Source organism: Oncorhynchus clarkii, chromosome 2 (genome assembly GCF_045791955.1).
Source record: "Oncorhynchus clarkii lewisi isolate Uvic-CL-2024 chromosome 2, UVic_Ocla_1.0, whole genome shotgun sequence".
Lineage (NCBI taxonomy): Eukaryota > Metazoa > Chordata > Actinopteri > Salmoniformes > Salmonidae > Oncorhynchus > Oncorhynchus clarkii.
In genome coordinates this window covers 20206393-20232750 of record NC_092148.1, presented here as the reverse complement: position 1 = coordinate 20232750, position 26358 = coordinate 20206393, and the positions used below count along the sequence as shown (strand labels likewise).

Below are 26358 nucleotides of genomic sequence, written 5' to 3'. Positions count from 1 at the left end.
GGTTGTGCTTACAGCCCAACACCGTGCAGGACGTTTGGCATTTGCCAGAGAACACCAAGATTGGCAAATTCGCCACTGGCGCCCTGTGCTCTTCACAGATGAAAGCAGGTTCACACTGAGCACGTGACAGACGTGACAGAGTCTGGAGACGCCGTGGAGAACGTTCTGCTGCCTGCAACATCCTCCAGCATGACCGGTTTGGCGGTGGGTCAGTCATGGTGTGGGGTGGCATTTCTTTGGGGGGCCGCACAGCCCTCCATGTGCTCGCCAGAGGTAGCCTGACTGCCATTAGGTACCGAGATGAGATCCTCAGACCCCTTGTGAGACCATATGCTGGTGCGGTTGGCCCTGGGTTCCTCCTAATGCAAGACAATGCTAGACCTCATGTGGCTGGAGTGTGTCAGCAGTTCCTGCAAGAGGAAGGCATTAATGCTATGGACTGGCCCGCCCGTTCCCCAGACCTGAATCCAATTGAGCACATCTGGGACATCATGTCTCGCTCCATCCACCACAACGCCACGTTGCACCACAGACTGTCCAGAAGTTGGCAGATGCTTTAGTCCAGGTCTGGGAGGAGATCCCTCAGGAGACCATCCGCCACCTGATCAGGAGCATGCCCAGGCGTTGTAGGTCATACAGGCACGTGGAGGCCACACACACTACTGAGCCTAATTTTGACTTGTTTTAAGGACATTACATCAAAGTTGGATCAGCCTGTAGTGTGTTTTCCACTTTAATTTTGAGTGTGACTCCAAATCCAGACCTCCATGGGTTGATAAATTTGATTTCCATTGATAATTTTTGTGTGATTTTGTTGTCAGCACATTCAACTATGTAAAGAAAAAAGTATTTAATAAGAATATTTCATTCATTCAGATCTAGGATGTGTTATTTTAGTGTTCCCTTAATTTTTTTGAGCAGTGTATATTTGTATCACTTTTGATATCTTTCTTTACCAAGGGAAAAATGACCCCAAAATCATTCCAGTCATTACTATTTCATATACTGTGGTAAAAAATAAAGCGTAACTATTGGTAATTTTCACAAAAGTCTTTAAAATTAGAAGGAAAAAATATTTAGCTTAATTTCTGATTTGGCTGTTCAGCTTGATACTAGAATTAAAAACCTCAGTTGAGTTGATTTGTACCATCATCACTAGTCTCACTGTAACCTGCTAGGGAGTATAGTACTCTCACACAGAGAACCACGGAGGGAGACCAGACCAGTCCTGACGTGCTCACTTCACTACTAGTAAGGTAACCCTGTTTCTCACTGGACCAGCCCAGACTGCAACCCACCACTCAGTTGGTCTCTCCCTTAAGAGTTCAGCTGCTGAATCAACTGGTCCGCCTGAAGTAGACAAACACACATAGTACAATAATAAATCAATTACAATTCATGGCTTCTTCATGGCTTTTTGATGTCTGAATTTCCAGTCCATTGTCAAGCTCATGTAGTGTATCTAAAGGTAGAAAAACAAAGGCTCTTGCATGAGGTGAGAGCCTGCAAACCAACCTGATGGGAATAGACTGATATGGGTGAGTGTCCCTGACATACTGGCCATCCTTTAACCTGGGAAGACCCATATACACACCAAAGGCAGACACAGGTAAAAACAGGTTTCTTAGTCCGGTGTATTTGGGGCTTTAGTCACCTTACTTCATCCCAACAGATTTCCCCAGTACAGTAGTCTCCACATGGAGTTAATCAACCATGAAAGCTGGCAGTGATAATGCAGTGAGAGATTAGTGTTGGCTGACTGGCTCTTGACAACAACACAACAGCCAGAGTGAAATAAAAGAGCTGCTAGAACAGGAACAATGGAGCTGTTCATCATCTGCCAATCTAGACTGTCTAACTACATGTATATGTTTTAAAAAAAGCCCTCTTTCCCAAACACAATGCTAACAAGCTACTCCGACAAGTCTAAATGAGTGGAGTTGATGTGTTGGTGTCCAGGTGCTGTCAAGGCAGCAAGGCAAGGGAAATTGTTGTTCTATCCCGACTGTGGTATAGACGAACACTGAACTCAATAGGTGGATAATATTAGCACAGAACAGACAATGTGGGGGGAATAGTGAAACATTTATCACACAAATTCTGACAGCTACTGTACTACAATGGCCAATTGAAAGAGACTTACCATGACAAACCAATAGGAGTTGGGTCTGTAGAAGAGGCGGGACATGAAGCCCATTTGACTGGCAGGTGCCAACACATGGTGATGCAGGTGAGAGACAGAACAGAATGGGGGCCAGTGGAAGCCAAACCTGTAGACAGAAGCAGGCAATGTTTCTTTTCTTTTTGTCTCTGCATGATCTGCTGTGACAACAGCAGCATGTTCAAAATGCTAAATTCTACAGACTACTGAATGTGATTTGCTGTTGTATGTCATTGCATTAAGCCAAACCAATCAAATATGCATGCATAGCAAACATTTGGCCTATACAATTGGAGTCACTTGTTAATAAAATGGCCGGGACGATACCAGTATTGCAACACTCGTCAGTATCGTGGCAAAGAAACAAAAACACAACATGGATTTAACTTATTTTGAAAAACAGCCCTAATGTTAGAAAGATATCATTATGTTGTCATCTAGTCACATTTGTTCATTTTTCAGGCTAAATCACACAATACTTTGCATACAGCAGGTTTTTAAAGAACCAAAGAGTTTGCTTGTATTGAATTTTTTTTGCCATGGAAAACATATCTCAATACTGGTATTGTCACAGCCCTAATAACATCTGAAGATTGAAAAACGCTCCTTCATTTGAATCATGTGACATTGACTGGAGAGAATGTTGTGGTCATACCTAACATCTCTGAGGTCTAAGACATTGTTCTTCTGAAGGATCTCCATCCCCATCTCCACCATCTTCTCTACTGATCACAGACAAAGCAGGATAATCAGTTAAAACACACACACACTGTCACACCCTGACCTTAGTATTCTTTGTTTTCCTTGTTATTTTGGTTAGGTCAGGGTGTGACATGGGTGATGTATGTGTTTTTGTCTTGTCTAGGGGTTTTTGTATGTTTATGGGGCTGTTTCCCTTCTAGGTATATTGTATGTCTATGGTTGCCTAGATTGGTTCTCAATTAGAGGCAGCTGTCTATCGTTGTCTCTGATTGGGAACCATATTTAGGCAGCCATATTATGTGGGTACTTGGTGGGTGATTGTTTCCGTGTCTGTTTCACCACACGGTACTGTTTCGGTTTTTCACGTTTCGTTTATTGTTTTGTACTGTTTCGGTTTTTCATTCAAATCTACTATGGACACTTACCACGCTGCATTTTGGTCCGATCCCTGCTACACCTCCTCTTCAGATGAAGAGGAGGAAATCAGCCGTAACACACACACACTCTAGAGGTCGACCGATTATGATTTTAACGCCGATACCGATTATTGGAGGAACCGAGTAATCGGACAATTTATTTTTTCATTTATTTGTAATAATGACAATTACAACAATACTGAATGAACACTTATTTTAATTTATTATAAGTTAAAACTAAAATCAATTTAGCCTCATAAATAATGAAACATGTTCAATTTGTTTTAAATAATGCAAAAACAAAGTGTTGGAGAATAAAGTAAAAGTGCCATGTAAAAAAAAAAAGCTAACTTTTAAGTTCCTTGCTCAGAACATGAGAACACATGAAAGCTGTTGGTTCCTTTTAACACGAGTCTTCAATATTCCCAGGTAAGAAGTTTTAGGTTGTAGTTACTATAGAAATTCTAGGACTATTTTTCTTATATACGATATGTATTTCATAACTTTGACTATTGGATGTTCTTATAGGCACTTTAGTATTGCCAGTATAACAGTATAGCGTCCGTCCCTCTACTCACCCCTACCTGGGCTCGAACCAGGAACACATCGACAACAGCCACCCTCGAAGCAGCGTTACCCATCGCTCCATAAAAGCCACGGCCTTTGCAGAGCAAGGGGAACAACTACTTCCAAGGTCTCAGAGCGAGTGACGTCACCGATTGAAACGCTATTAGCACGCACCCCGCTAACTAGCTAGCCATTTCACACCAGCCTAATCCCGGGAGTTGATAGGCTTGAAGTCATAATCAGCTCAATGCTTGAAGCAATGCGAAGAGCTGCTGGCAAACGCACGAAAGTGCTGTTTGAATGAATGCTTACGAGCCTGCTGCTGCCTACCACCGCTCAGTCAGACTGCTCTATCAAATCAAAGACTTAATTATAACATAATAACACAGAAATACGAGCCTTGGGTCATTAATATGGTCAAATCCGGAAACTATCATTTTGAAAACAAGACTTCTTTCAGTGAAGTATGGAACTGTTAAGTATTTTATCTAAACGGGTGGCATCCATAAGTCTAAATATTCCTGTTATTGCACAACCTTCAATGTTATGTCATAATTACGTAAAATTCTGGCAAATTAGGTGGCCCAAACTGTTGCATATACACTGACTCTGGTGCAATGAACGCAAGAGAAGTGACAATTTCACCTGGTTAATTAATATTGCCTGCTAACCTGGATTTCTTTTAGCTAAATATGCAGGTTTAAAAATATATACTTCTGTGTACTGATTTTAAGAAAGGCATTGATGTTTATGGTTAGGTACAGTCGTGCAACGATTGTGTTTTTTTCGCAAGTGCATTTTTGTTAAATCATCCCCCGTTTGGCGAAGTTGGCTGTCTTTGTTAGGAAGAAATAGTCTTCACACAGTTCGCAACGAGTCATGTTAGCAGGCAATATTAACTAAATATGCAGGTTTTAAAATATACTTGTGTATTGATTTTAAGAAAGGCATTGATGTTTATGGTTAGGTATACATTGGAGCAACGACTTTCCTTTTTCGCGAATACACACCGCATCGATTATATGCAACGCAGGACACGCTAGATAAACTAGTAATATCATCAATCATGTGTAGTTAACTAGTGTTTATGATTGATTGATTGTTTTTTTATAAGGTAAGTTTGATGCTAGCTAGCAACTTACCTTGGCTTCTTACTGCATTCGTGTAACAGGCAGGCTCCTCGTGGAGTGCAATGTAATCAGGTGGTTAGAGCGTTGGACTAGTTAACCGTAAAGTTGCAAGATTGAATCCCAGAACTGACAAGGTAAAAATCTGTCGTTCTGCCCCTGAACAAGGCAGTTAACCCACCGCTCCTAGGCCATCATTGAAAATAAGAATGTGTTCTTAACTGACTTGCCTCGTTTAATAAAGGTGTTAAAAAATATATATTTTTTTTATTCAGCCAAATCAGTGTCCAAAAATACCGATTTCCGATTGTTATGAAAACTTGAAATCGGCCCTAATTAATCGGCCATTCCGACTAATCGGTCGACCTCTAACACACACCTTTAAAGTTGCATACCTAATGACACATGCTCTTTACGGAGTGATTTACAGTTTCCAACTGTTTCCGCTGGTTCAACTAGGGCGTCCATCACAATCAGCATTGTTTTCAGTTTGGAAGCTAACCTGCCTAAAAACTATTTTTTGGGGATCAATACTGTCTATTGTTTCCACATAGCTATGGAGTATGATCATAGAACAAAGGGGTTAACGGATTAGCTAAAATGACCTGTCATTAACTGTCAGTGGTCATCATTGTCGCCGTTTATCTGACAGCTAACATAGCTAGCCAACGTTAGTTAACGTAACGTTAGCCTAGCTAGCTAGTTTATCGTTGGTGAGTCGACGGGAAAAGCAAACATTTACCCAACTTGGCAATACGCACTAATGACCACCTGAAGGCGGAAGTGAAACACGTCCCTCACTGAATCAGTCTAGATAAAATATTTACATTTTAGTCATTTATTAAGAGATATGCTTTTCTATTTTCTGCCACATCTTCATGTATACGTTAATGCATCAATTATATTGCATTGTTTTTGCCTAAATGATTTAAAGATGGGATTTTTTAAGCCATTTTCGTGTTCTGCAGCAGCCAGACCTAGGAAAAGAACGATACAGATTAACTTGATTTATTTTACTGGTCATAGCCTATAATTTAGTTGATCTAACTTCTCCTTACTATTTACAGTAATAAAGATGTGCTCAATTGAGGTATTTTGTATTTTATTAGGATACCCATTAGCTCTTGCGAAAGCACATTAGGCTGTATCCTATGTAGACCTCGTTTTTGAGATTGCAGGTGTTGTTTTCATTAAACAAACGTCCTTTCTTTGACAGTACAACAAGATGTAAATCAATGCTGTGACATTTTATGATTTCTTTCAAAACCAATACTTGTACAATGACTGATGTGGACTTAGGCTACCTATTGCTAGATTAATTTCAACATACAGAAATGACTGGGCATCTAGTATGATATTTCAAACTACTGGGTTAATCTAACATGTCATATATCCTTTTGTTATTATAAATCTTGCTTTTATATTGTTGTTGATGAGATTAATATTAGTATTACTATTTCAGGCAATGATGCTTATTGATCTTATAACAATCAGTCACATAATCACACAGGTTTAAAGCACATTTTTGTCACCTGGAAATGCAGAATTTTAACAAGGAGCCATTAACAGTGCCAGCACTGTACAGCACACATACAGAAAAACATACTTACAAACTCAACACATACAAATAGAACAGAACAAAGCAAACAAAACAAAATACTTCCCTAGATAACATTTCTTTAAATAGTGGTTAGAACGTTGGAATCCCCGAGCTGACAAGGTACAAATCTGTCGTTCTGCCCCTGAACAAGGCAGTTAACACACTGTTCCTAGGCCGTCATTGAAAATAAGAACATTAAAGTAATGTGAAGAAGATGCCAAATTAAAACAATTCGTACATCTTATATCCTGTTTTGTTCTTGACATTTTTTTTCATTCTCTTTTACAAATTTAAGAAAACATTTAACATGGGATTTAAACCCATACCTTTAGTACAAACCATTAGAGGCCACAAGTGAATGGACTTCCAGGTATTTCTAAAGGTTTTTACAGTCCTCAGTTAACCAGGCGAAACACAGATACAACCTGAGTTAATGCTGGTATAATAGGTTACGCGCTGGTAAAACACAGCTAAAACCAGCCTAAAAGTCACGAGACCAGGTTTTACACAGGACAAACCCAGGGGAGAATGACTGCCCCCTCTCATTCAAGGCCAACCACAGTACTGCAGGCATTATTTGCAGAACACAGGATACCCATTATAGTGAATGGGAAGATGGCAATCTTTGTGTAAATAAAATAATAACAAAGAAAAAAATCATGCTACTGATAATTGCTTCTATTATACCATATGTATGTGCTGGAACCGATTATTTTAAAATCGCACACAGAAGAAGTCATTATCATACTTTTGTAGCTAATGGCAGCGTGCCTTACCCCAATCTGCCTTCAACGTGAACAACTCAATGAGAGGGGGCAGCACTGAGCTAGCCTGCAGCGTCACATCCTGGAGTAGCTCAAACTAAGCATGTTATGCCTACGTAAATCTCCCACATGAGACACCATCTTAACGGACTTCCTTGGCTTCAAATGCACTATTGAGTTTTCACATAGGAATGACTAGTGTCACATGATCAATGGCTTTGTCCGTTCATATATGAATTAAGCTCACTGTACTCTAACAGCTTGAGCACAGGCTAAACCTCACTGAACACAAGTAAAGCCATGTTGTAAACCATAGATAGACATGGCTCTGGCTTTTTTCTCTCTCTCTTTTCCGCTTCTGAGTCTCTCAGTGTCTTGCTCTGTTTACTGGACAGTCCAGACCTCCAGGTCCTGCACTGTGAAGTCTTGCTGGGTGGACAGGGGCTGGTTGTTGAAGGTGTGACAGGAGTAGCTGGCACCGTGGTACAGATCAGCATCCAGCCACAGGCCAAAAAGCCCCCTAGAGGTCAACAAGAGAAACATATATCAGACCAGAGCCAAGGGATGCGGTTTAGCCTATCTGATCTGTAGACATCAATGGGTTTGTGGAAGCTAACTCGATTTACTTTTAGATTAGGTATTTAGGTATTAGGTATTTTAGGCTTAGGTATTTCTGATAAAGAAAATTCTGAACACTTACCCTCCTCCACCAATCTGTAGAGAGTCCATATGGCCCCTGATGAAGTACGAGTTCTCACCACTCCACCTGTAGGCCTGTGTGAAGAGAGAGGTGTCAGACTAACTCACGACAGTCAGGGGAAAGATACTGTGATGTTGACCACAGCCTATTAACTACAACGACAGGGGCTGTATCTAAAATGATACCCTATTCCCTATAGTACAAAGGTAAGCTCTGGTCAAACGTAGAAGTGTTACTATATAGTGAATAGGATGCCATTTTGGACAAAGCCGTGCACACAACAGCATGCAGTGTTACCTTGAATGCAGGGTCGAAACTGTAGACAAAAGTCTCTCCTGTTCCGTAGCAACAGTCACTCACTCTGAAGGGATGGGAGGAGAAGGCACCAAACACCTGAGAGAGAGGAAAACAAACCTATTAGCATTTTACTGGGATCGTATGACCCATTCATAATGTAATAACAATGTACATGGATGTAATATTACGTTAAATGTCAATCATATAGAACAGTACGTTGTTGAGATGTCCACCTTTTTTTCCATGTCTTTGATGACCAGAAGCACAGGACTGTCGATGTGGGCCATTTGCCTGTACAGAGTCTTCAGGCTGGTGCCATGAATGGCTGTGCTGTAGACCAGGTTCCATGGATACCCCTGTGTCCTTGCTGGCATGTGATTGGCTAGCTGGGGTTTCAGAAAAAGAGGATGAGATTGATGATGAGAAAATGTCCCATTAAATTCACATGTCAAAGCTGTGTAGTGTTGAGATGAGTATGTGCACTTTATTTGCCTGGAACTCAGTATAAATTGAAGAACCCCCAAAAAAGTCCCATATTTAGCTTTGTACATATCAAACAAACCAAAGCATTATGTTCTTCCCATGAGCTGGCTGTGTAGCTTATATAGTGCTGCTAGATGATTGCTTTACTTTTCCTTTACTTCATTAGGTTTATTTGATAAGTACAAAGCACCTTCCTCAACATTTCTGTAAACGTGGCAGGATTGACTGTATTAGCTACAGTGTTTCGTTTTGGTGTAGGTTAACAGTAACTCACACTCTCGATGTGGTGGTCATTAAGGAGCTGGCTGTGGTTTCGGAGAACAGGAAGTAAGTCCTCAGGCTCCTCGTCCTCAGAGCAGTTACCCTCCTCTGAGCTGCACACACTCTGTCGACGCTTCACTGCATCCTTCCCTGTGATGATCTGCAGGGAAATAACTCTTTAAGGGGAAAGTTCATGCAAATTACAAAATGACACATTGATTATGTCCCCAATATTATAATTTTCCGCATTCATGTTCAAATGATCTTAAAGAAACTTTATTAAGATACACAATCAATTTCAGATACTTGAAGATGATTTGGATATGAAACCACAACTCTGTTCAAACACACTCTCTTTTTCTCTCTGCTGTTAGTTTCTTAACCACACTGATATTGTAAAACATAAGGCTGAGTGATTAACTGACTCAAACGCAAACACACATAAAACATGAAACCACCCACAATCAGTACTAGTGAGGGAGGGTGGGTGATAAAAGACTAAATACAATCATTTCTTTCCAAGAAATTACCATTTTTGCAGACCACCCAAAAACGACTCTTCAATCAACAAAAAAGGCATACAAACTAGTACATTATCTCACGCTAAACATTACAATTCATGAATATCTGAGTATAGTTAGCAACCCACCTCTACATATGGCTCCAGACATTTGTTTGCAAAGTAAAGCACCTTGATGTTCTCCTGCATTGGTCTCATGTCTACTAATATTCCTCTTGTTGTCTAACACAACTCATTTATACTAATAATGTAACATTAGCCTTAGTATATGATACTGTATGTACCACAGGCACAGGCAAGAGTGTGAACTGATAACCTGTACCCAACCATCAAATGCTCTCTTTTAAATAATTCAAGTTTCATCCCCCTAAATATCATTGGCTGATAGCAACCCTGCTTATGGTAACGTCAATGGCCACCTCCGTTTTGTGGTTCAGATTCATTTCTCGAAAAACAGGATGTCATTTTCAGTTAACTGAATTATGGGAAGTATGCCCAAATATGGTATGTCCACCAGGTGCAAAGTATGTAATTATTGCACTAACAGCAGTGGGCAAACAAGTAGCCTGGGTTCTAGTCTGTGTCTGCTAACCTTCCACTCCTTGTACTCCATGCCATATGCCAAACATGTTTAGCATTATGAGAAGTGGCAAGGAGTGGAATGTTAGGAGAAGAAGACTGGTACCCAGGCTAACACATCTGTGCATTGCAGCGACAATAGTTGATAGATATTTCATCACAACAAACCTAGTCTGGAAAAATAAATGTCAAATTAAAAAAAGTTTCAAACTTGCTTAAATCTATTATTTCATACTTGTATCATTTTTCTAATCCATTCTTTATGATGATAAACTGCTCTCATTGTATTAGAGATAGAGATCCTTGAGAGATAGAGATCCTTGAGTCAGAACTCACCTCCCAGTTTTTGGAGGCAGGGGCAGCTGGGTCGAGGAATAACTTGTCAATCACAGCCAGCTTGTCTTTCTCCACTACCAGATAGTGGGGATTCTTGTGGTGTCTCGTGTTGTTGTCCTTGGTGTAGAAGTGGTCAACCCTGAGGAGGCAATCACAATACCAGTCAAAAGCTTGGTATTGGTACACCTACTCATTCAAGGGTTTTTCCTATTTTTCCTACATCAATATATTGTTTATGTACTTTATATTATGTAATACATGTTTCACCAAAAGCCCACACACTATTCTACAATATTATTGAAACACAATCTAATCTAACAACCACAAGCCAGAAATCTTTAAACAAGTCTAAAGTTAACCAATTTCTGCATGGAAAAACAAGTCTTTCAGCTACTTTTCAGAAATAACACTTACAGGAAAAAGTTCATTAAGGGTCCAAATACATGACTACACACCATTGGAATGCCACTATCGGATCATGCATAGCCTTCACTTGTGGCTCACCACCCACATGCATTCTTGCACAGACAAGACCTGAAGTCTCATGCAGAAGAGGCTAGAGCTGACATAGGCCTAGCTATTCCCCCGAACAAGAAAACCCCCAAAAGCTGCAATATCAAAATCCCTCCCATTGCTCTAGCAAAGAAAGAGCAAGATTCGTCTTTACAAAACCCGTATTTCTCCAAATCAAGCGTCCAGGTTTGGTATCCAAAGTAAGTATTGTGACTTACTCTTCAACGCTGTAATTGGCTCCCATGCTGAATAGTAGCCGGGGTAGAAAGGTGGTTCAGGGGATGGAAAAGGAGGTGAAGAAGAGAGGATGATGTGGTGAAGATGAGAGCGGATTGTCTGCAGGCTCAGAGCTTTAACAGCATGTCCACCCCATCTCAGCCATCTTATACTCCAGCGTTGCCTTAGATAAGCCCCTTTCACCATAAAACCCTTTCTTAAGGTCGTTCAAGGCTGCCTGGCATGGAGGATTTCATAATGGCGTTAGATAGCCTCTGTGACACATCTTGACTTGCTACAGTATGCCTCTCTGGGCTGGACCTGGTTCAGAAAATGACCGTGTTAATTCACTGTCTCAGAGATGCTAATTTCCGAACAGATAAAGGTCTGGCTGACGGACACTGTCTATCTCTATCTGTCTCTTTTCTTGATACTTTTGTTTTATTGTAATCTGCACTCTATTGTGTGAAACACAGCCAGTCCCAATTGACTCCCTACCACTTCACTTTGGCCCTTACCCTTCAAGGTGTGCAGATCTGTAAGGTGGAAGCTCCTCCACTACATTGCGTATACCTATCCATACCCTGTACAGTCTTCAAATCTCCAAGAGTTAGTGTCAAGAGGAAGGGGCAAGGAGCGAATTGGAAACTCTGTCTAAAAGAAAGCCAGGGGTCACAGAGGAGGCCAAGAGGTTACACAAGAGTAGCCAACCGTAAGATGGAAGAAATCCATATCAGACTGTGTGGGGGCTGATTATACAGACACACATGGAGGGTCGATGGTGTTGACAGTTACATGAATATGTGAAATTTATTTTAATAAGTTAAATATAAATGGACAACTTTCCATGAGTGAAAAACATTAATCATGCGCAATAGACAGCAGTGAGTTAAAGATCTACTGGTACCTACTGTATATAAAAAAATGAATGCAGATTGAGAAAACAATCTGGTATAGTGGGTGTGATTTCCAGGATAATTGCTTAATAATTAGTTTGTACTGTACCTGTTAGACAACTTTCACTTGGCAGTTAAGCATCTATTAGTTGCTTCAACTCTCCTCCAATTCATGCAAATCCGCTCTCTGCCTCAGCATGTTCCAGATGAGTCATGGGAAAATCTCACATGGACCTGGACATGCTAAAGACATCCTTAGTGCATTTAAATATTAATTGCAACTAATTGAATGGCCGCTTTGGGATCGTGTACAAAATGCAAATCAGGCAATAAGTATTTAAACGAAAATGTGTATATTTAGATGGGGGATGGGGAAGAAGGCCATGGCATGTCTTTAGTTTGGTTTGCTGTGGTAGACTGCTGTAGACCCTGTGGCAGGCCCTCTATCAAAAACAGAGTAGAAGGATGAGGAATTATCATCCAGAATACAAACAGAGTTTGACACTTCATCAGACCATTCTCACAGAGACTTTGACTGGACCTAGGGATATTACATGTAAGAACCACTGAAACGTTGTATAGCGCAACCCCAATCTATGAAACCCATTGATTTAAAAAAAAACGTACTGTTTCACACAGAGGTTATCATTCCAACTCGTATTGTGTGTTTTCATGTCAATAGTGGTGCATGTCTGAGTGATAATAGGCAGTAGAAAACATTTGTCTATCACCCCTAACCTGCGTCAGTTAGTCTTACCTGCTGTAAACTGTACGTGACAAATAACAGTTGATTTGGGATGGGAGAGATAGAGTAGGGTTCACACACAGGTCACAGACTCTAAAGAGGTGTCAGAGAACTAATAGGATTACTAGGCTACCATGTGAAAACAAAACTGTGAGGAGAATATTGACCGTTCAAAAGGTTTTGAAAGAGTAAACAGCATTTACTGGTAAAAGGCAAAGCTGCAGGTGTCAGCCCTCTTTAAAGATGGACTCCTGACGTCCACCTGTTCGCTCACAGATGTTGAGGAACTGCCTTACTGTAAAACAAAACTTTACTACTGGATTTATCATCCTCTGATAGGGAGTTGTCTCTTCCTCCTATATATGCACACAAATACCAATTTTATGAGGATGAAATTAAATAGAGAAGTACTATCCACCTAGAAGCACATAGCCGTTCAACTGTCAAATATAGACAATGACTACATTGTAGCCTTTTTTTTAACTAGGCAAGTCAGTTAAGAACAAATTCTTATTTACAATGATGGCCTACCAGGGAACAGTGGGTTAACTGCCTTGCTCAGGGGCAGAATGACAGATTTTTACCTTGTCAGCTCAAGGATTCAATCCAGCAACCTTTCGGTTACTGGTACAACACTCTAACCACTAGACTACCTGCCGCACCATTCAGTTATATGAGAACATGAAACTGATATTTCCCTTATTTATCTGTTTAACTATTTCATTCTGTCACAAGCCACACATTAGGGAAAGGGGATATCTGGTCAGTTGCACAACTGAATGCATTCAACTGAAATTTGTCTTCTGCATTCAACCCAACCCCGCCTTAATGAATGTCATCGGTGTCCGGGGAGCAGTTGTTGTTGGGATTAACTTCCTTGCTAAAGGGCAGAACAGCAGATTTTTCCACCTTGCCGGCTCTGGGATTCAAACAAGCAACCTTCCGGTTACTGTCCCAACACTTTAACCGCTAGGCTCCTTCACCAGCCAGAGGTTCCAGTCAAGTCAAACAAACAACATGCAGTAACAAATGCATTTTATTAGCAGCTAAACATGCATAACTCTCTCTCTGATTTTCATGTGTAACCTTTTGCTTTGGGATCAGTACCCATTTAGAGCGTATTAAAAAAGTTGAACATTTGGGCCAAGTGATAAAGTTTGTACTTTTTCTTCAGTAGGCCATAATATAGCTTAGCTGTAGTTTCACGTGTCTCTTTCTTGGTTTGCTGCAGCAGTGGAACATTTTACCAAGACAACTCTGGGCCCATTATAGAGAGGAGTCACCCTCACCTGTCCTGCTATAAGGCACAAGAGAAGAACTTGTTGAGTTGAACCAGTTCATTTTGGGTGACGTAGAACTGCACGGCTAGTGTCCGAGGCCCCACAGAGCAGCAGTAAAATCACAGCAATAGCAGCCACATTCTCCTGACCATGTTGTCTTAAACTCACCCAAATGACAATACACTACATTTCTCAATGAGAGATCCAACCACTTTCAGCCGTTCTTGAATAAGAGAGTTGGCACAAAAGGACCATGACGTAGAGTAGATTCAGATGGCTGTGCAAATAAACTTGGTAATACTGTATTTCTTTGCCTGGCTGGTTTTTTAAATGTATTTTTTTTTATTACACCTTCATTTAACCAGGTAGGCCAGTTGAGAACAAGTTCTCATTTACAATTGTGACCTGGCCAAGATAAAGCAAAGTAGTGCTACACAAACAACAGAGTTACACATGGGATAAACAAACGTACAGTCAATAACACAATACAAAAATATATATTCTGTGTGAAAATGTAGTAAGATTAGGGAGGTAAGGCAATAAATAGGCCATAGTGGCGAAGTAATTACAATTTAGCAGTTAAACACTGGAGTGAAAGATGTGCAGAAGATGAATGTGCAAGTAGAGATACTGGGATGCAAAGGAGCAACAAAAAAAATAACAATATGGGGATGAGGTAGTTGGGTGGGCTATTTACAGATGGGCTGTGTACAGGTGCAATGATCGGTAAGCTGCTCTGACAGCTGATGCTTAAAGTTAGTGAGGAAGATACAGTGGGGAGAACAAGTACTTGATACACTGCCGATTTTTCAGGTTTCAGAGTCAAGTGAGTTAATGAATGATGTTGAGATGTCAGAGAAGCTTTTCCCTCTGACCTACATACTGTAAGGTTGCATGCAGCAGAGAGTCACTATGTGGTAAAAAGCTACTCTACACTTCTCAGGCTCAGAGTGGTAAGGGGCTTCCTAAGAAATTGAGTAGGCTGACGTACGCATTTGAGTAGGCTGATGTACGCATCATTTTCCCATTTAGAACTAGCCATACAGTTTTTTGAAATGTGAAAGCAACCACAGTTTACTTTCCCCCAACAACATGTTTACCAATGTTTGATTGTAATTTAATTTAATTGTATGTCTATATGAATTGTGGAAACATATACATTATACTGTTGTTATTACCTAACATGACTGTAATCATAGCTGACCAAATTAATGATAAATAATAAGTAATAATAAAGAATCATACTTTTTGGAGGGTATAAATCTATTCCTAACCTAGATTACAAAATAACTTTTAGGCGACACATTTCAGTAAGAAAGGAGCTGAGAGCGCAGTTGACGATACCAAACATTGAGTTGAAGAGGAGAAGATAACTGAAATAATAGGTTCAGCTAAGGGCAGTGCACAGACCTTTGATGAGGATACTTATTTTGCTAGAACCCCTCCTGGGGTGGGTAGGAGGCTATATCAGCTAATCATCGCTAATGTAGGCTAGATGAATCAGCTAGTTAGCTAGGCTACGCTGTCAAAACAAGCGAATTCGTCTTTACTCGACTTGAATTTGTTCTGATACTGAAAGAGGCGAACTGTAGTTGACTCCTTCCCTGTCCCTGACAGTGAGACGAGACAACACATTCATTTCAAACTCACTGCCCGGCGAAAGTGCGAAGGAAGCTCCTGCATGCGAAAAGGAAGCTTGCGGTTGCAGAAGGGCTTTTTTCAAGACGGAAGGGCTTTTTTCAGAGGGGAATTTTTTCAAGAATAATTAGTGCATGAGAACTGATCTAGTTTGTTGGGCAATTCATCTCATTTAAGTTACAAGATAGAAAAGAGACAAAAAAAGTATTTGTTTAAAGCAATGACACCAATCTAAATGTCATGCTTTCATAGAAGGGGAAAGGGTGCAGGTGCTCCAGAACCTCAAAGGGCTCTCTCTATCTGTGCATGGCCTTATGTAAAGCTTTTTTTATACACTGAACAAAAATGTATGGGTTGGTCCACTTGGTTTCATGAGCTGAAGTAAATGATCCCAGAAATGTTCCATACGCACAAAAGCTTATTTCATTCAAATCTTGTGCACAAATTTGTTTAAATCCCTGTTAGTGAGCATTTCCCCATTGCCAAGATTATCAAGAAGCTGAACAGGGTGACCCATGGTGACGGTGGGGTTATGGTATGGCATAAACTATGGACAACGAACACAATTGCATTTTATCGATGGTAATCTGAGTGAACAAAAATACAGTGACCCATTTTTGAGACCCATTTTTAAGGTATCTGTGAGCAACAGATGCATATCTGTAATCCCAGCCATGTGAAATCCATAGATTAGAGTTTAATGAATGTATTGCAATTGACTGATTTCTTTAAATGTACTGTAACTCAGTAAAATCTTTGAAATAGTTTGGTTAACAATTTTGTTCCAGTATTTTTTTTTTTTTTTTTTGTATTATTATTATAAAATGTTTTTTTTGTGTAATTTCGATCTTGTCTCATCACTGCAACTCCCCAACCCAGGTCTGACGCCTCTAGCACTGCGATGCAATGCCTTAGACCGCTGCGCCACTCGGGAGGCCCAATATAAATAATTTGTATACTCTTTGTTAGCTAACTCCTATTCTAAAAATCCTCACTCTTAGTGGACTATAGTGACTTGCATCAGTGTCCATCAGAATACATCAACCTTACTGCCCTTTGGACTTGGTGTAAGGGTTTTCCTTACACCAAGGTGTAGCAAGGATCGGACCAAGATGCAGCGTGGTAAATGTCCATAATGTATTTAATGAAGACAAAATGAACACTAGAACAAAAACAATAAATTATGACGTGAATTACAAAACCGAAACAGTACCGTGTGGTGAAAAGCACAGACACGGAAACAATCACCCACAAAACAACAGTGAAACCTAGGCTACCTAAGTATGATTCTCAATCAGAGACAACTAACGACACCTGCCTCTGATTGAGAACCATACTAGGCCGAACACAGAAAACCAACCTAGAAACACAAAACATAGAATGCCCACCCAACTCACGTCCTGACCAACTAAAACAAACAATTAACACAATAACTAGGGTCAGAACGTGACACTTGGTTAGCGTCTTCATTTACAATTTAGCAATTTGGGAGACACGGTAGTCAGTGCATACATTTTCATATTTTTTTGTAATTCCAACTGAGCCACACGGGACCATGTGATGTCTTAGCATCAGCATGAGATCACCATCACCTATCAAAACTATCACATTTTATATCAGTACATCTGCAGACCTTTTTATGTATTTTATGGGTCGTTCTGCCATAAAAACACAATTCTATTTTGTTTCAGCAGCCTGCAGTATAGAGTGCAGCATTGATACATGAAGGGGGCAAGACAGCATCGTGCTGTGGGAATTAATGGAAAAAGAGGGGCCTGTTGGGTTAGTTTCCTTGTTCCTTGTCAATCATTTTCTTATTGGTGAAATCAGCAATCAGACGATATCTTTCAGTAAATCAATCAAAAACATTTATTAATACAATTGCTGACAGAAGTTGACAACGGAAACATAGCACGCATGTTTCCGAGTAGGTTCTGCAAAATAGGAAAGGATCCAAGTTGCTTTAATATGCTTGCGTCAACCCCTGGTGATGTAACTGCCTAAGTCAACACCTTCTACTCATGAGACCAAGCCCATGCATATACAGTTATACAAACTTGCAGGAGAGACAATAGTTCCAGTGTTTTCTAAGGGCTCAGCAGTAATTTTAAACTCCCCAAGTTACTTTATAGTGGTATGTCTGACTTGTCTCTTATCTCTTTACTCCCCTGCAGGGTTCTGTGTCTATGAATCTCTTTTAGCCTTGAGGCGCTTTCTCACAGACACCCTGTTTTGACTGCAACAACTCACACATCTCTCAGACTGTTTCTTATAAGAAGCAGAGACTAGAAAAGAACTGTTGAACAATATTAAACCTTATAATGCATATATACATATATATATACAGTGCCTTGCGAAAGTATTCGGCCCCCTTGAACTTTGCGACCTTTTGCCACATTTCACGCTTCAAACATAAAGATATAAAACTGTATTTTTTTGTGAAGAATCAACAACAAGTGGGACACAATCATGAAGTGGAACGACATTTATTGGATATTTCAAACTTTAACAAATCAAAAACTGAAAGATTGGGCGTGCAAAATTATTCAGCCCCCTTAAGTTAATACTTTGTAGCGCCACCTTTTGCTGCGATTACAGCTGTAAGTCGCTTGGGGTATGTCTCTATCAGTTTTGCACATCGAGAGACTGACGTTTTTTCCCATTCCTCCTTGCAGAACAGCTCGAGCTCAGTGAGGTTGGATGGAGAGCATTTGTGAACAGCAGTTTTCAGTTCTTTCCACAGATTCTCGATTGGATTCAGGTCTGGACTTTGACTTGGCCATTCTAACACCTGGATATGTTTATTTTTGAACCATTCCATTGTAGATTTTGCTTTATGTTTTGGATCATTGTCTTGTTGGAAGACAAATCTCCGTCCCAGTCTCAGGTCTTTTGCAGACTCCATCAGGTTTTCTTCCAGAATGGTCCTGTATTTGGCTCCATCCATCTTCCCATCAATTTTAACCATCTTCCCTGTCCCTGCTGAAGAAATGCAGGCCCAAACCATGATGCTGCCACCACCATGTTTGACAGTGGGGATGGTGTGTTCAGGGTGATGAGCTGTGTTGCTTTTACGCCAAACATAACGTTTTGCATTGTTGCCAAAAAGTTCAATTTTGGTTTCATCTGACCAGAGCACCTTCTTCCACATGTTTGGTGTGTCTCCCAGGTGGCTTGTGGCAAACTTTAAACAACACTTTTTATGGATATCTTTAAGAAATGGCTTTCTTCTTGCCACTCTTCCATAAAGGCCAGATTTGTGCAATATACGACTGATTGTTGTCCTATGGACAGAGTCTCCCACCTCAGCTGTAGATCTCTGCAGTTCATCCAGAGTGATCATGGGCCTCTTGGCTGCATCTCTGATCAGTCTTCTCCTTGTATGAGCTGAAAGTTTAGAGGGACGGCCAGGTCTTGGTAGATTTGCAGTGGTCTGATACTCCTTCCATTTCAATATTATCGCTTGCACAGTGCTCCTTGGGATGTTTAAAGCTTGGGAAATCTTGTTGTATCCAAATCCGGCTTTAAACTTCTTCACAGCAGTATCTCGGACCTGCCTGGTGTGTTCCTTGTTCTTCATGATGCTCTCTGCGCTTTTGACGGACCTCTGAGACTATCACAGTGCAGGTGCATTTATACGGAGACTTGATTACACACAGGTGGATTATATTTATCATCATTAGTCATTTAGGTCAACATTGGATCATTCAGAGATCCTCACTGAACTTCTGGAGAGAGTTTGCTGCACTGAATGTAAAGGGGCTGAATAATTTTGCACGCCCAATTTTTCAGTTTTTGATTTGTTAAAAAACGTTTGAAATATCCAATAAATGTCGTTCCACTTCATGATTGTGTCCCACTTGTTGTTGATTCTTCACAAAAAAATACAGTTTTATATCTTTATGTTTGAAGCCTGAAATGTGGCAAAAGGTCGCAAAGTTCAAGGGGGCCGAATACTTTCGCAAGGCACTGTGTATATATATATATATATTGTTAATCTGTACTCTAGGACCCTATAGATGTAGTGAGGGAGGGGTCTTATAACCCTTCCCCTTCTATTAATACAACATAGAATTATTATTATAATACATCAATCATTTGGTGCAGCCCCTATCATGACCCCAAGGTGACCCCCCATCAGGCCCCCTTCTCTGCAGGGGACATGCTGAGAGGGAACCTCAGTGCCCTCATACACAGAGTGGTCTTTTGATTGGGTTTTTAGAACCTTAACTTCCATTTTTCCACAGAAATGTCAAAGTAAAGGGTCAAAGTGTGTGTGAAGAACCCTGTAACATTGTTATAATGTAAAACAATGATTTTGAGTTAGGGGGTCAACCAGCTTGTGATATTCCCACTAATGCAGTCAGTGTCCCACTGCCGTTCAGTTCAACACGTAGCCCTTTAAATTTGCACCGCTCGGTGGTTAGCATTAATCTGAACCACAGCCAACCCACAGTCAGTGACTTTCTGTCACTTGTATGTCAGTCACATTAAAGCTGGGACTTTATTGAAACAGTGTTTTGGTAAAAAGCTGAGGGATGGGCCTCAAGAAATTCAAGCACATTCAAATTCAAGATCTTTGGATGCAGGGACATCCATTATATAACAATTATAGTTTTAACCATGTTTTGCGGCTATTTAGTGTTTGTTTACATTTACACTGTTTAAGAACACTGGAGTAAAACAAGCTTATCTTTTAGTTCTGATGGGGTATGACCATTGAACTTAACTCATGAGGCATTTCTAAGCTATATTATTTAGGAATCAATGAATATACTGTATAATTGAATTGAAGTCCCAAAATGTAGGTAGCAAGTAAGGATTCTAGCATTAAAACTAAAACATGCAATACAACCAAATTAAAATACATTTAAAATATGTATTTATATTGCCAAATTGCATGAGATTACTATGGACGCTGTTTCCGCCATTATATAAAATAATTATTAGGTAGGGTAGACAGCTCTGTCCACCTATTTAAATCTAGGGAGAGAGAGTTGTGAGACTCAGACCCCCCCAACTCAATACATCGCAAAGAAATGGGAAGGCAGGTTCACTCAGAATGCATCAACCGGCTTTCATGGAAACTAACCAGCAACATCGTCATCACTTTCCAAACAGAATCTTGACGTTTTTCTATTTGCTTCACTTTTACCCTTCACTCCAAGAAAGGTGTGGGGACAGCTATAAGAGTGTGGTCCTGGAACCAGGCTGGTTCTAACCCGACCTCTGTGGCTGCTCAGTGGGTGGGGTTTCTGTCGCAGTGGAATGAGTAGCAATCTGAGTCAGGGGACTTTCATGTGGTAATTCATCACCCACGTTAATCTTCCAGCAAGACAATAACCCCAAGCACTAATCAAAATCCACAAAGGAATGGTTAATTGTCCATAAAATCAACATAGTGCAATGACCATCTCAGTCTTCGGACTTGAACCCCATTGAAAACCTGTAGTTTTAATTGTAAAGGGCAGTCCATAAGCGCAGACGAAGGATATCAAGGATCTGGCAAATTATGTATGGAGGAATGGTCCCTCCCAATGTGTTCACCAATCTCATAAAATAATTTAGAAAAAGTGTCATCATCCTCACAAGGGGAGGGTGCTGGAGTATTGAAAACAGGGGATCCAATCATTTTGACCCCTCTTTTTATTTTATTTTTTATTATTAATTATTTTATTACATCTTTCTCTGAGAAAAGTTATTAGTATAAAAGCAGACAATATAGCTCAGTATTTGTACTGTTTGTTTTATACAGTATTTTTTGCTCATCTTTATCAAGGGATGTAACGTATGTTGTCTGGAGATAGAGAGGAGGACCAAGGTGCAGCGCGGTAAGTGTTCATGTCTTTTTAATAAACAAACTGAACACTGGAACAAAACAATAAACGATGTGAACAAAACGAAACAGTACCGTGTGGCTCAAACACTCACACGGAAACAAACACCCACAAACCAAAAGTGAAACCCAGGCTACCTAAGTATGATACTCAATCAGGGACAACAATTGACAGCTGCCTCTGATTGAGAACCATACTAGGCCGAACACAGAAACCAACATAGAAAAACAAACATAGACTGCCCACCCCAACTCACGCCCTGACCATACTAAAACAAAGACAAAAACAAAGGAACTAAGGTCAGAACGTGACAAGGGATCCAATAATTCCAGACCCCACTGTATGTGAATTGTTGAAACATATAAATTACTTTTGTTATTACCTGACTGTAAAGAACAAGTAGTAAAAATAGCTTTACTTTGTTGGAGGGTTAAGGGGTTTATAAATCTATTCCTAACCTAGATTACAAAATAACTTTTAGGGGACACATTTCATTAGGAAAGGAGCTGAGAGCTCACTTGACGATACCAAACATTGAGTTGAAGAGGAGAAGATAACTGAAGTAAAATGTTCAGCTGAGGGCAGTGCACAGACCTTTGATGGGGATACTTCTTTGTTAGAACCACTCCTGGGGTGGGTAGGAGGCTATATCAACTTATCATCACTAATGTAGGCTAGATGATCATCTAGTTAGCTAGGCTACGCTGTCAACTTGGGCAAGATAGCATACTGCTGTGGGAATTAAGAAACTGTGTACAACGCAACCCCAATTTGAATCAATGAAGCCCATTGATTAAAAAAAAAAACTGTCTAACACTGGTTCACGCAGAGGTTATCATTCCAACTCTTATTGTGTGTTTTCATGTCGATAGTGGTGCGAGTCTGAGTGATAATAGGCAGTAGAAAACATTTGTCTATCACCCCTAACTTGTCAGTCTTACCTTCTGGAAACTGTGTACGTGAACCTCACCATCATTTGGGATGCTGCAGAACTGCACGGCTATGCTACGTGACAGAGGTTGTGTTCCCCTGATAAGGCGAGGTGACACAACAACCAATAAACATAATGAAACAATTGAAATGCCACGGACGACACGCACACACCCCCACTACTGAGACACCAGCAAGAATAAGCCAGACCTGGCAAGAATAAAGCTGTTACCTCGGCGATTTCCCTTCTAAATAGAATATTAAGATGAATGAAGATGAATGAAGATCGTAAGCAATAACACAAATGGTCGAAATTCGTAAAATGTTATTAGGAAGCAGACTTAAAAATACAATTGTGAATAGCCTTAATAGCACAACTAATATTATAGCATTGACAATATTGTTAACAGCATTAAGAGTAATGATTACTAGAAAATGATTATGGTAAAAACAGTTAAGCATTTAACAGAACATTCTTTATAATGCTTCTACTAATAATAGTAGTAATAACAAATAATAATAATATCATTATAATAATCAACTTTTTGTTCAATCTTTTATCCTATTGTTATTTGGTCCATTATTATTTTAGGGGTAATGCCCGAGAAGCGGGTGTTGCTCGTCAAGTGCCAGAAAACCGTGCCAATATGTCCTCCCAACACCGGCATTATTCCCAGGCATTATCACTTTTATACAACGGTTTACCAACATATTCAAATAACAATTTATTCATACGATTTCATCCTTCCACAATATATAGTCCTGACCAAATCTAGGGTTGCTACCCAAGCCGGATGGTCGTTCGTTCTATCTGTTTGGTTGCCAGAGAGCGACCTAGTCATTCAGTATTTTTGGTCTGTATCTATGGACGCGACCCAGTCTTTCATTCTAAATGTTCCTTTGCCGTACTGGCTGGCAACGGTCTTATCCCTTGCTCGCTAGCTAGTCAACTACAGCTAATTTACTGTCATGTAAAAAAATATATATTTTAAAACAGCAAAGTAGCTGCATTTGCGTTTGTTTAAGCTGTTTCTAGTGATTTTTATTTGGATACATCCATAATGATAAGCTAATGATGCATGATTTCGCCTGGCAAAGAAACTGTGCTCTTTCGTCAGGACACTGTTGTTCAGAGGAGCTAGCCAACAACACAACTAACACAATCTCTTCAAACTGAAGATGGACAGACAGAAAACCAGCAGCACTTTGTTTAGTTTGACCTGTTTTCTATTGATATTTCTTTGTATATTTCAAAAGAAATTATGCTGATTCATGATTTCGACTGTGAAAAGCTGCATGCCTGTCTGTCTCATCCCAACACCCTCATTACTATAGGACAGCTGGAGATTGAATTTGAATATTGAAACAATGTTGTAAATGTCAGAGAGGCAGACAGCAAGGTTTATACAAATCTCCACTGTTGAAAACTAAATGTTAGTCTTAAAGAAATGTGAGATAATGTCTAGATGCTTTTTATAGTGGAGATCAAGTTTATACATTGCTGGCTGGGCTGATGAGACGGTGGATTAAGCAGTCAGATGGAACAGAGTAAATGGGCATTTTAATGTCATAGATTTAGCCGATGATAACTTGTGGAATAGACACTGGCTGGAATGCGTTCAGGATTAGACCCACCTGTTGTACAATGCACTGCACACAATGTTCTGTCATTCATATTTCACTGAACACAATTTCCTGTACATTGTGTCACAGTAAAAAGTCAATATCCCTCAGGAGTTTACACCCCTAAGGTCGTCATTGCTATTATTGTGGCCCTCTAAGGCTGCGTTTAGACAGGCAGCCCAATTATGATGCTTTTTTCAGGTCTGAAAAACATCTGATGTGAAAGTTCTAATGTGATTGGTCAAAAGACCAATTAGTGGAAAAGAATATTAGAATTGGGCTGCCTGGGCCTCCCGGGTGGCGCAATGGTTAAGGACGCCGTACTGCAGTGCCAGCTGTGCCACCAGAGACTCTGGGTTCGTGCCCAGGCTCTGTCAAAGCCGGCCGTGACTGGGAGGTCCGTGGGGCGACCCACAATTGGCCTAGCGTCGTCCGGGCTAGGGAGGGTTTGGCTGGTAGGACAGACATCCTTGTCTCATCGCGCACCAGCGACTCCTGTGGCGGGCCGGGCGCAGTGCGTGCTAACCACATGTTTGGTCTTCGTCCCTGTGCCTTTACATGGCACACTGTAATTTGGGTAAATAAAAAACCCTATTACGCATTCCTGCGCCTGTCTCCCGATCCCTTTATACCAACGTGACACAAGGGTTTGGGTGGTTGGGGTCATTGACGATTTTCCGGGCCTGGATGGCAGGGAGCTTGGCCTCAGTGATGTACCTGTCTGTCCGCACAACCCGCTGAAGCGACATGCGATCGAGGGCGGTGCTACTGGCATTCCACCCTCTCTGCGGACGACTTTGTCAACCACAAAAGGTTGACAACATCCACTACTCATTCACTCAATTGGCATGCTGGCTGCAGGAATGTCCACCAAGCTGTTGCCAGAGAATTTAATGTTAATTTCTCTACCATAAGCCGCCTCCAATGTCATTTTAGAGAATTTGTCAATTACATCCAACCGGCCTCACAACCGCAGACCACGTGTAACCACGTCAGGCCAGGACCTCCACATGGGATGATCTGAGGCCAGCCACCCGGACAGATGATGAAACTGAGGAGTATTTCTGTCTGTAATAAAGCCCTTTTGTGGGGGTCTGATTGGCTTGGCCTGCCTGCACCCCTGCCCAGTCATGTGAAATCCATAGATTAGGGCCTTCTGAATGTATTTCAATTGACTAATTTCCTTCTATGAACTGTAACTCGGTAAAATTGTTGAAATTGCTGCATGTTGCGTTTATATTTTTGTTCAGAATATTTACATTAAAATTTACAGTACTTTAAAATACCTGTATAAAAGTGAGTTATCACAAAATAAACTATTTACAGCCAAACTTACAATCATTAGACATATGAACTAATCAGGGATGATCCAACCTGCTCTTAAGGAGCCACATGGTGTGCAAGCCCTTGTGCAAGCCTTTGTTCAAGCCCAGTTCTACATGTTTATACTAATAAGCTGATTAGTTGAATCGGGTGTGGTAGAACAGGGCTTGAACATGAATCCTGCCCACTCTGTGGGTCTCTGAGAGATTGGGTGGCCACCCCTTATAAGAATACCGTAACATATGACAAACTGCTGGGAAACACCTGTAAAAACATGTCATTAGACAAGTACAAAAGCACACCAAAATTAAACACAAAATACAAATTATAGAATTACAAGTCATACATTGAATATGAATTGAAACTTTAGCTAATGTAATAAGTAATGCTTTAAAACAATAGGCCTATATTTTCAAGAAGATCAACACAACTTCCACTTAGTTATCTCTGTGATGTTAGCAAATGCCTTTGGCAAGGAACATACTGTCTTAAAGGTAACATGCTTTCAGTTCCTGAAAGACAAAATGTCACACCCTGATCTGTCTCACATGTCTTTGTGCTTGTTTCCACCCCCTCCAGGTGTCGCCCATCTGCCCAATTATCCCCTGTGTATTTATACCTGTGTTCTCTGTTTGTCTATTGCCAGTTTCTTGACAGGTCTTACCAGCATATCTTCTGTTCTGTTTCCTATTTTTTCCCGGTTCTGACCATTCAGCCTGAACTAACCCCGAGCCTGTGCCTGCCTGACTCTGACCTGATTATGAACTTCTGCCCACCCTGACCCTGAGCCTGCCTGCCGTCCTGTACCTGCCTGACTCTGACCTGGTTACGAACCTCTGCCTGT

The 26358-nt window shown here is 40.6% G+C and overlaps 2 protein-coding genes across 2 annotated transcripts; both read right to left on the bottom strand.

The window, feature by feature from the left end:
* Positions 1-1317: 1317 nt before the first annotated feature.
* Positions 1318-5453, bottom strand: LOC139376893 (adenosine 5'-monophosphoramidase HINT3-like). Its single transcript, XM_071119886.1, has 4 exons — positions 5369-5453; positions 2817-2886; positions 2144-2270; positions 1318-1350 (listed from the first exon to the last, which is right to left on the bottom strand). The coding sequence occupies exons 1-4, from the start codon at positions 5451-5453 to the stop codon at positions 1318-1320; spliced, it is 315 nt and encodes a 104-aa protein (XP_070975987.1).
* Positions 5454-6389: 936 nt separating this feature from the next.
* On the bottom strand, positions 6390-9918 carry LOC139380207 (nuclear receptor coactivator 7-like). Its single transcript, XM_071122686.1, has 6 exons — positions 9728-9918; positions 9092-9238; positions 8568-8720; positions 8335-8430; positions 8038-8111; positions 6390-7857 (listed from the first exon to the last, which is right to left on the bottom strand). The coding sequence occupies exons 1-6, from the start codon at positions 9794-9796 to the stop codon at positions 7722-7724; spliced, it is 675 nt and encodes a 224-aa protein (XP_070978787.1). The 5' UTR covers positions 9797-9918; the 3' UTR covers positions 6390-7721.
* Positions 9919-26358: the final 16440 nt, after the last annotated feature.